The following is an 11,732-nucleotide window of genomic DNA, read 5'->3' on the forward strand; positions in this document are numbered from 1 at the left end:
AGTTCCTGGGGGTCGAATTACTCTAGAGATGGTCATACAAATCGATTTCGGAACGAAAACTTTCCGGCTCCGAAAATGACCAAAAAAGTAAGGCTTACCCCTTTGGATTTTTGGCGAAAATTTCGACGATTCCGAAAAGTGCTACGATCAATTTTATAAGGCACTATTCCGACGTAATTTTGCGAGAGGAATCGATTAAGCGCAGTCCCAATACGCTGCGAGCGACAGCTGAAAAGTTACGGCCGAAAGACTCATGATTTTCGTCGTCATTTCTCCGCTGCTGGTTCTACGCTCTTTTTGATGTGATTTCTGAGTTCCTGGGGGTCGAGATACTCAAAGGATGGTCATACAAATCGATTTCGAGACGAGAAATTTCCGGCTCCGAAAATGACCAAAAAAGTAAGGCTTACCCCTTTGGATTTTTGGCGAAAATTTCGACGATTCCGAAAAAAGCTACAATAAATTTTTTGGGGCACTATTCCGACGTAATTTTGCGAGAGGAATCGATTAAGCGCAGTCTCAATACGCTGCGAGCGACAGCTGAAAAGTTACGGCCGAAAAACTCATGATTTTCGGCGTCATTTCTCCGCTGCTGGTCCTACGCTCTTTTTGATGTGATTTCTGAGTTCCTGGGGGTCAAATTACTCTAGAGATAATCATACAAATCGATTTCGAGACGAGAAATTTCCGGCTCCGAAAATGACCAAAAAAGTAAGGCTTACCCCTTTGGATTTTTGGCGAAAATTTCGACGATTCCGAAAAAAGCTACAATAAATTTTTTGGGGCACTATTCCGACGTAATTTTGCGAGAGGAATCGGTTAAGCGCAGTCCTAATACGCTGCGAGCGACAGCTGAAAAGTTACGGCCGAAAAACTCATGATTTTCGTCGTCATTTCTCCGCTGCTGGTCCTACGCTCTTTTTGATGTGATTTCTGAGTTCCTGGGGGTCGAATTACTCTAGAGATGGTCATACAAATCGATTTCGAGACGAGAAATTTCCGGCTCCGAAAATGACCAAAAAAGTAAGGCTAACCCCTTTGGATTTTTGGCGAAAATTTCGACGATTCCGAAAAGTGCTACAATAAATTTTTGAGGGCACTATTCCGACGTAATTTTGCGAGAGGAATCGAATCAGCGCAGTCCGAATACGCTGCGAGCGACAGCTGAAAAGTTACGGCCGAAAAACTCATGATTTTCGTCGTCATTTCTCCGCTGCTGGTCCTACGCTCTTTTTGATGTGATTTCTGAGTTCCTGGGGATCAAATTACTCTAGAGATGGTCATACAAATCGATTTCGGAACGAAAAATTTCCGGCTCCGAAAATGACCAAAAAAGTAAGGCTTACCCCTTTGGATTTTTGGCGAAAATTTCGACGATTCCGGAAAGTGCTACAATCAATTTTATAAGGCACTATTCCGACGTAATTTTGCGAGAGGAATCGATTAAGCGCAGTCCCAATACGCTGCGAGCGACAGCTGGAAAGTTACGGCCGAAAAACTCATGATTTTCGTCGTCATTTCTCCGCTGCTGGTTCTACGCTCTTTTTGATGTGATTTCTGAGTTCCTGGGGGTCGAATTACTCTAGAGATGGTCATACAAATCGGTTTTGAGACGAGAAATTTCCGGCTCCGAAAATGACCAAAAAAGTAAGGCTAACCCCTTTGGATTTTTGGCGAAAATTTCGACGATTCCGAAAAGTGCTACAATAAATTTTTTGAGGCACTATTCCGACGTAATTTTGCGAGAGGAATTGAATAGGCGCAGTCCCAATACGCTGCGAGCGATAGCTGGAAAGTTACGGCCGAAAAACTCATGATTTTCGTCGTCATTTCTCCGCTGCTGGTTCTACGCTGTTTTTGATGTGATTTCTGAGTTCCTGGGGGTCGAATTACTCTAGAGATGGTCATACAAATCGATTTCGAGACGAGAAATTTCCGGCTCCGAAAATGACCAAAAAAGTAAGGCTAACCCCTTTGGATTTTTGGCGAAAATTTCGACGATTCCGAAAAGTGCTACAATAAATTTTTGAGGGCACTATTCCGACGTAATTTTGCGAGAGGAATCGAATAAGCGCAGTCCCAATACGCTGCGAGCGATAGCTGGAAAGTTACGGCCGAAAAACTCATGATTTTCGTCGTCATTTCTCCGCTGCTGGTTCTACGCTCTTTTTGATGTGATTTCTGAGTTCCTGGGGGTCGAATTACTCTAGAGATGGTCATACAAATCGATTACGAGACGAGAAATTTCCGGCTCCGAAAATGACCAAAAAAGTAAGGCTAACCCCTTTGGATTTTTGGCGAAAATTTCGACGATTCCGAAAAGTGCTACAATAAATTTTTGAGGGCACTATTCCGACGTAATTTTGCGAGAGGAATCGAATCAGCGCAGTCCGAATACGCTGCGAGCGATAGCTGGAAAGTTACGGCCGAAAAACTCATGATTTTCATCGTCATTTCTCCGCTGCTGGTCCTACGCTCTTTTTAATGTAATTTCTGAGTTCCTGGGGATCGAATTACTCCGGAGATGGTCATACAAATCGATTTCGAGACGAGAAATTTCCGGCTCCGAAAATGACCAAAAAAGTAAGGCTTACCCCTTTGGATTTTTGGCGAAAATTTCGACGATTCCGAAAAGTGCTACAATAAATTTTTGAGGGCACTATTCCGACGTAATTTTGCGAGAGGAATCGAATAAGCGCAGTCCCAATACGCTGCAAGCTACAGCTCAAAAGTTACGGCCGAAAAACTCATGATTTTCGTCGTCATTTCTCCGCTGCTGGTCCTACGATCTTTTTGATGTGATTTCCGAGTTCCTGGGGGTCGAATTACTCTAGAGATGGTCATACAAATCGATTTCGGAACGAAAACTTTCCGGCTCCGAAAATGACCAAAAAAGTAAGGCTTACCCCTTTGGATTTTTGGCGAAAATTTCGACGATTCCGAAAAAAGCTACAATAAATTTTTTGGGGCACTATTCCGACGTAATTTTGCGAGAGGAATCGATTAAGCGCAGTCTCAATACGCTGCGAGCGACAGCTGAAAAGTTACGGCCGAAAAACTCATGATTTTCGGCGTCATTTCTCCGCTGCTGGTCCTACGCTCTTTTTGATGTGATTTCTGAGTTCCTGGGGGTCAAATTACTCTAGAGATAATCATACAAATCGATTTCGAGACGAGAAATTTCCGGCTCCGAAAATGACCAAAAAAGTAAGGCTTACCCCTTTGGATTTTTGGCGAAAATTTCGACGATTCCGAAAAAAGCTACAATAAATTTTTTGGGGCACTATTCCGACGTAATTCTGCGAGAGGAATCGATTAAGCGCAGTCCCAATACGCTGCGAGCGACAGCTGAAAAGTTACGGCCGAAAAACTCATGATTTTCGTCGTCATTTCTCCGCTGCTGGTCCTACGCTCTTTTTGATGTGATTTCTGAGTTCCTGGGGGTCGAATTACTCTAGAGATGGTCATACAAATCGATTTCGAGACGAGAAATTTCCGGCTCCGAAAATGACCAAAAAAGTAAGGCTAACCCCTTTGGATTTTTGGCGAAAATTTCGACGATTCCGAAAAGTGCTACAATAAATTTTTGAGGGCACTATTCCGACGTAATTTTGCGAGAGGAATCGAATCAGCGCAGTCCGAATACGCTGCGAGCGATAGCTGGAAAGTTACGGCCGAAAAACTCATGATTTTCATCGTCATTTCTCCGCTGCTGGTCCTACGCTCTTTTTAATGTAATTTCTGAGTTCCTGGGGGTCGAATTACTCCGGAGATGGTCATACAAATCGATTTCGAGACGAGAAATTTCCGGCTCCGAAAATGACCAAAAAAGTAAGGCTTACCCCTTTGGATTTTTGGCGAAAATTTCGACGATTCCGAAAAGTGCTACAATAAATTTTTTGAGGCACCATTCTGACGTAATTTTGCGAGAGGAATCGAATAAGCGCAGTCCCAATACGCTGCGAGCGACAGCTGTAAAGTTACGGCCGAAAAACTCATGATTTTCGGCGTCATTTCTCCGCTGCTGGTGCTACGCTCTTTTTGATGTGATTTCTGAGTTCCTGGGGGTCGAATTACTCTAGAGATGGTCATACAAATCGATTTCGAGACGAGAAATTTCCGGCTTCGAAAATGACCAAAAAAGTAAGGCTAACCCCTTTGGATTTTTGGCGAAAATTTCGACGATTCCGAAAAGTGCTACAATAAATTTTTTGAGGCTTTATTCCGACGTAATTTTGCGAGAGGAATCGAATAAGCGCAGTCCCAATACGCTGCGAGCGATAGCTGGAAAGTTACGGCCGAAAAACTCATGATTCTCATCGTCATTTTGCCGCTGCTTGTTCTACGCTCTTTTTAATGTAATTTCTGAGTTCCTGGGGGTCGAATCACTCCAGAGATGGTCATACAAATCGATTTCGAGACGAGAAATTTTTGGCTCCGAAAATGACCATAAAAGTAAGGCTTTCCCCTTTGGATTTACGGTGAAAATTTTGACGACTGTGGAAAGTTTTGCTATATATATGTGAAGGCACTATGCCGACGTAATTTCGCGAGAGAAAATGATTGAACGCAGGAACAATATGCTGCGAGCTACGGATCAAAAGTTGTAGCCAAAAAACGAAAGACGCCTTCTTTCAATTTTTTCTCTGCCGGTCTTTGCGTTGCAATTTCGCTGTCGTAGGTCCTACTTCGTTTTTCTTGTGTATCTTAAGTTCCTTGGCGTTCAAATAATCTAGAAAGAGTCATACAAATCGATTCCGAGACCGAAAATTCTCGGCTCCGAAAATGACTAAAAGAGGAAGGCTAACCCCTCTGGATTTTTGGTGAAAGTCTTGAAGTTCCGAAAAATTCTGGAATCAATTATTTGACTTACTCTATCGACGTGATTTCGTGAGAGAAATCAATTCCGCACGGCCCAAATCCGCTGCGAGCAACGGATCGAGTTTGACAGCCGGAATAAATAAAATTCTTATGAACTTTCAGAATAGGAGGGTAAGATAAATCACAAAGTCACAGGTTCAAGATTTCAGTTTTAGTTTATTCAACATGCCCTAATGGTGATACAAATTTTTTGGTCTTAATGTATGGACTTTAACAAATAGCTAAATAGTTTCAGGGTGGCAGACAAAATTAAATACAAAAAAATGCTTTATCATTACGTATGAAATTCTACAATCTTATGAGGAGGAAGAAGTTCCACATACACAACCTCAGGTAGAATATGAAAAATGTTGCGTCAGATAGTTGTTATTGTAGTTTGTCAATAGAGTTGATCACGTTCCGGCTCCCGTGCAGGTGCTACGGCTCTCTGCAAGAAACGATCTGTACGTACTGTTATTATTCCTTGTAACCTGTTTTGAAAAAATCAATGAATGACTTGATTTCTTCGTATATTCTCCGTCTTGTTTGTGCGATTTTTCCTACGCCCTTTTTGGTCCTTTTTCTGTGTTCTTGCGGGCCTAATCAGTTGAGCAAGGGTCATAGAAATCGAATCATGGGCAAAAGATATTTTAAAACTCTGAAAAATGCCTCCGGAATCAATTAATTGATGCACTATTTCGACGTAATTTTTCTAGAGAAATCGATCGCGCGCAGCCCGAATACGCTGAGAGCAATGGGTCAAGAGTTGCAGCCGAAAAACGGAACATTGATTTGGTAATTTTCGAGCTGCTTCGTGATTTCTCTACTGTTGTCCCTACATCCTTTTTGATGTGTTATTTGTGTTTTTGGGGGGTACAATGAGTCAAGAAAAGATCATACAAATCGATTCTGCAACAAAAATTTTTTGGCCCGAAAAAAAGTAATAATAATCATAATGGTTTATTTATGTCCATGGCAATGTCGGACAACAATCAGAAGCGCAGCAATTTGATCACAGAATATTTAAACCTAATTAGAATAGCAAACTAATTATAAGCCAAGGGTATGAAAGCTATAGTGAGAGAGAGGATTAACGCATTGGCACGTAATACACCCAAAGTTTCACTGACTAAAACTTTATCTACACACCAAACACAGTTCCGACACCAAGTAAGGCTAACCCCTTTGGATTTTTAGTGAAAATTAGAACGATTTGAAAAAAACTGGAATCAATTTTTTGATGCACTAAATCGACGTAATTTTTCGAGAGCATGGTGCGCAGACCGCATACGCAGCGAACCCTGTTATGTATTACCATCTAGCTGTGAGCCACGGTTCAAAAGTGATAGCCGAAAAAAAAATTCGCACCAATTTCCTAACGAGGCGCGGAAGATAAATCACACACTCATAAGTTCAACGTTCCAGTTTCAGTTTTCTTCAATATGCCTTAATCGTAGTACCAGTGTTCAAGTGCCAGTGTAAAGTTTTTTAACAATAAGTTGCTAAGTAGTATTGCGGTGAAAGACAAAAAGAAATGCAAAAGAATAATTCAACATTACATACGAAATTTAACTATAGTATAAGGAAAAATAAGTTCAATATAACAGCATGCATAGTGGAACCAACAGCTGAAAAAGTACAACGGAAATTACGAAGAAATGCTTAATTTTTAAATCGCAACTTCTGATCCGCCTTCAGCAGCGACTCTATATTTATATAATTTTGCGAAAGAAATCTTTTGCGCACAGTTTCGACTTGCTGCCGCACAACGGATCAAAAATTATGGCCGGAAAGCATCAAATTCCTTCGTATTTTCTCAGCTGTTAGTCCTGCGATGTCCTCGATGGCTTTTTTTGTAATCCTGACGATCCAATTTGTGAATCACATGAAGTTTTCTTTAAGAAAAGGAAGAGCCAGAGATCTATGAGAATAATTCTTCGTAACATTTGAACCGAGCGTGCGAACTACTCAACTATGTGAATTTCATTTGTATCCCGGGCACTTGGACTTCTTTCGTTACTTCTCAACTGGCAAAGAACTGCACGCCTGAATTGAGTGTGCACACAGTGCACGCACGCCATAGTTTCATTACATTCTAGGTTGTGGTTTACTGTGACCACTGTGACTAACACCGAAAGCAACGAAAAGTCGATTTTCGATAAAGTTAGTATCGATCTTATTGTTAGATACACATTTCTATCACCTAGCTATCGATTACATGCAGTCGATGCAATGGTGAAGTTTCATAGTTGACACGATTGGAGTAACCTGTCGACCCTCTAAGTATCATCACTTTCCAACTGACTTTGTGCGGCAAAGTTGAGAGAAATACATAGGATTATTCACTATTTCTGAAAGACTTCAAATTCAAGGTGCTATTACTGAAACCTGATCGAACCGTAAAACGCCATAACCTAACTTTAATGAAGAGAATGTGCCCACTGTGCTTTAAGCCGAATGATTAACAGACGTAATTTAGCTAGTTTGTATTTCTCAGTATCACCTTTAGAATACTAACAGCGTGAAATATTCAGATTTCCTAGAACCCAGCCACCATGGATTTCCAAAATAGGCCAGGTGGTAAAACTGGGGGCGGAGGAGTGGCGTCCTGGTCCGAAAGTAATCGTGATCGAAGAGAGCGCCTTCGACAACTTGCCTTGGAAACAATTGATTTAAACAAGGATCCCTACTTTATGAAAAATCACTTGGGCTCATACGAATGTAAGCTTTGCTTGACGCTGCACAACAATGAAGGAAGTTACTTAGCTCATACACAAGGTAAAAAGCATCAGGCAAATCTAGCCAGAAGAGCTGCAAAGGAAGCTAAAGAAGCTCCACAAACTCTCGCTCCTGAAAAACCGAGAGTTGAACCAAAAAAATTTGTCAAGATCGGTCGGCCTGGTTACAGGGTGACAAAACAGAGAGATCCAGAGTCTGGTCAGCAAAGCTTACTTTTTCAAGTCGACTATCCAGAAGTTGCCGACAATGTTATTCCACGACATAGATTTATGTCTGCATATGAACAACGAGTTGAACCCCCAGATCGTAAATGGCAATACCTACTATTTGCTGCCGAACCATATGAGACCATTGCTTTCAAGGTAAGTTACTTAGAGCAATGCACTACGCGATGTTTTAACCAGCATTCCTCCTTTACCATTTGTATAATATTTGCAATATTTCATCATTAGGTTCCCAGCAGAGAAGTAGAGAAGGCAGAGGGCAAATTTTGGACACATTGGAACAAGGACACAAAGCAATTCTTTCTTCAATTTGCATTCAAAAATGAAAAACCATCAATAGGTAAAATTCCACCTCCTCCCGTCCCACTCATACGACCAGGGATGGGAGCACCTATGATGCCTGTTCCACCGCCACCAAAACCACCGATGTTCAATCCGGTACCCCCACCACCTGCATTATTGGCTGGAATGCAAATTCCACCCCCGCCACCTCATCTGAATTAAATAAATTTAGTAGCTGTAGATAAAGCTGAATACTTTTATCTATTCAATAGTCATTTATCTACTAAGTGTAAGTTACACGGTCACAGAATAGGGCAGAGACCGGTTCTGAAGTTACATCAAAAATTCGAGATTGGAAATGGCAGTGGTATAGTCTACAGAGTTTCTATGTGTTCTACACATTTTTCATGAATATTTTCTGTCATTTTCCTATAAAATGATGCTGCAGATGCAATGTTAATATCATGGAGGAAAAATGTTACAAACCAATCTTGATTTTTTTTAACCAAAATCAAAATGTGAGACTGTTGCAAGCTTTTCAAAGAATTTCAATTTAAAGTATATATCGTTTGAAGGTGTACTCCAATTGTAAACGTCTCACTATTGCAAATGGTGTAGATTCAATTGTGCTTCAGCAGGTCATTATCATACAAAATATTCATGAAATTCATGCATTTGAATGTATAAAAACTTTATATTACAACAATGGTACAATGACATGCAGGTTTCAATTACCTATCAAGTAGCATACGTGGTGGATTGTGTACATCCGGAGCAATTGATTCTGTCACTGATAAATCAAATTCTTCATCTAACTGCATGGTGACAGAATCAACTTCATTGAAAGTACATAGGGCAAATTGAGTTCACACTGGTGCCATACATTATCAAAATTTGCTATCACATCCGGCAACACTAGTGTAATCCTGATTTCAAGCATAGACTGTCTACCATATTTTATTATAGGTACATCTCATGATATCCGTATTATAATATAATATAAAAGCTTGAATATTTAAGTATCGTTATAACATGACCGATTATTACAGCTTATTTGTTAGTACAATTTTCTCCTTATAGATTTTCCACGCGCACTAGGTATCATTGTTATTACATACTAGTATCATATATTCTTAATCACAGCTTAAATTATCAAATCACCAATGGAGTCACATAATTTATGAAGAAGAGAATCTGTTGATTATGAATGAAACCATTGCATGTGCTATTTTTTCACGACACTCTGCCTTTGTGTAATTGTAAATCTTGCAACAAATGGTATGGAATGTGCAGAATTATTTTACGTTTGTAACTGATGTCACATTTACATGAAATATGATGCACATATATATGTCTGCATACTCCCTGTAATTGATCTTAAGGATTTTGAATAAACTGACAAGTGTTTTCATATTTTCATTAGTCCCATAACAACCTAATACAGCGTTTTATGATGGTCCATCGGTGGGGAATATTTCCAGCATGTTACACTAGTACAATCACCAATTGGAATGGAGCGTCAGTGCATCAAGTCTGATATCTGAAGTGTACTAACAATAAATTTCATGATCTGCACAAATTAATGAGACGTGACTACATGGAATTAGATATACCTATAATGATTGAGAACTTTCAAAAATCGAACTCGAATGAAGACTTATACACTATTTGGAATTTTTAACACTACCAGTACATTATATAAAAATAACAATCGACATAATAAAAAAATATTTTATGTGCAAAATAAATGCTTGTCTCTTGACCCAGTGTTTTTTTATTTCTGTTTTATTCACTTATGTCGTGTGGTCTCTGTTTACGTTCTTTCGTACTAACAGTAGCTAAGGTAAATGTACCCGAAGCTGCATGCTTATGCTTATAATTTCCAAAGCAGTGCGACTTATCTACACACTTTGCCATGAGGATTAATCTGATGTCCTCCTTAAATTTATACTCATAAAGTGCTCTTACTGATAAATTGCCTCAAATATAAAATGGCAATTTATCTGTATGCTATACATTATGCAATTTGTCTTGTAGTAAACACCTGATCAGCCGCAGAGTATAGTTGGCTCTATGGTTAGTGGAAAACCGCGGACTTCTAGTTGGGGAGGTTTAAACCAGTGCTGCATGCTGTACCCTGGGTCTCTTTTCAATATTTTCACAAGTATATAATGCACGATATGTAGATCTGTATGTTTATGAGCAATGAATCTTATGTAGATGGATGCTGATACTGCAAATTTGTTTGATTCAATTTTCTCTACCAACAGAAGGAACGGGTTCGCAGTGCTAACAGCGCACCGTTTTATGTAGCAAATAATATGTTTATACGTAGGAGTTCACCCTCCTTCTATGCCATAGTAATATGTATCATACAGTGAATTGTTAATATGTATGGTATGCTGTATGATACTATGTGCCAAGAGTACATAACATATGAAGGAATGAAATATACTAGCATTCCACTGACAGCGAGGAGAATGCTTTGCATTACTTTTGCAATTCGCAATTAGTCCGAACATTGGTCAGTAAAGATGAGTTCAATCCATTTTGACATCGACCATGATACATGCCAGTCAAGAATGTGTAGCGTTGGATTTAGAATAAACTTTGTTAATTTGATTTTGACATATTAGAAATGCCACGTGCTGAAAAAAGTCTTTGCAGCACCTTATGTCCAGTATTGATCCAGGCAACTTCGTATAGAGATTTTTACTCTTTCACACGATCTGATAATTAAATTTGGCATTACGACATGTGGTATATACCCAAATGTGCGTACATATTCATACATATGCTATATGTATTATGATATTCCATTAACTAGGATAACTTTAAACTAGGGATGCAGCTTTGGAACAGTGTGAAATGTTGCGATTTGTATTTTGGGTCTTGGCTGGAAATTCGAAATCCGAAAGCTTCCCGCTGTCGCAAAATTGCACCCAGTCCCAAAATTATCCTTGTTTACAGTAGGGGCTAGGCTTTTGAACGACTGTGGAAACCATCTGACAAATGATCGATGAATGGTTATCTATCGATAGCCCGTTTCTATCTGAGGCAGCGCAACCACTTTGGCAATATGGCTGCGCACCTCAGATAATCTCAAATAGAGCCACTACTGTCTCCTGGAAAAACCATCATATTCTCAGCTCCATAGGAAGGCGTTGGTGAACTTCGTGCATCCAGGGAGGCCCTGCTTGCCGAGCTGAAGCTACTTGAGCTCAAATCTTCGTAACTTGCTACAGACTGGCTACCTCCTGCAACACAGAAGACCTTTGTTTATAGGTGCTTGATCAGAAAATGTGATTGTTATCAAAGAAATTGGATGCTAGTAAAATAATTCGACAATCAGTGAAATAGCTACATTGTTTTTAAAAGCACAGCCGAAAAGCAAGGGGTGTTAGAGAATGTAACATATTGGATGATCAAATGTGCTGCCACATCGTATGGAGGAGAACGACATTAAGACGACTAATTATGGTTTTAACGGTTTATTTCCAATTTTTTTTTGTTTTGTTTAATTTACTCAATCTACCTCTTTTCTATGTCATGTACTAGTTCAAGAAACTTGTTACATTAGAACCTGGCTTCTGTCATTTAGTGTCGGAAGAGGTCAATGACCTCATT

At 39.8% G+C, this 11,732-nt stretch overlaps 1 protein-coding gene across 3 annotated transcripts; it reads left to right on the forward strand.

Annotated features, from left to right (window-relative positions):
- The first annotated feature begins 6,994 nt into the window (after positions 1-6,994).
- Positions 6,995-9,867, forward strand: LOC124412572 (splicing factor 3A subunit 2). 3 transcript variants are annotated; one of them, XM_046892560.1, is made up of 3 exons: positions 6,995-7,017; positions 7,388-7,961; positions 8,052-9,867. In XM_046892560.1, exons 2-3 carry the CDS (start codon positions 7,416-7,418, stop codon positions 8,325-8,327), a joined length of 822 nt encoding a protein of 273 aa, XP_046748516.1. In that variant the 5' UTR covers positions 6,995-7,017; positions 7,388-7,415; the 3' UTR covers positions 8,328-9,867. The 3 variants fall into 3 exon arrangements, with proteins under 3 accessions (XP_046748516.1, XP_046748515.1, XP_046748514.1); XM_046892559.1 differs by lacking the exon at positions 6,995-7,017 and adding an exon at positions 7,059-7,232 and having other exon boundaries at positions 7,395-7,961; XM_046892558.1 differs by lacking the exon at positions 6,995-7,017 and adding an exon at positions 7,059-7,159 and having other exon boundaries at positions 7,384-7,961.
- Positions 9,868-11,732: the final 1,865 nt, after the last annotated feature.

This window comes from Diprion similis, chromosome 11, assembly GCF_021155765.1.
Source record: "Diprion similis isolate iyDipSimi1 chromosome 11, iyDipSimi1.1, whole genome shotgun sequence".
NCBI classification, from domain to species: domain Eukaryota; kingdom Metazoa; phylum Arthropoda; class Insecta; order Hymenoptera; family Diprionidae; genus Diprion; species Diprion similis.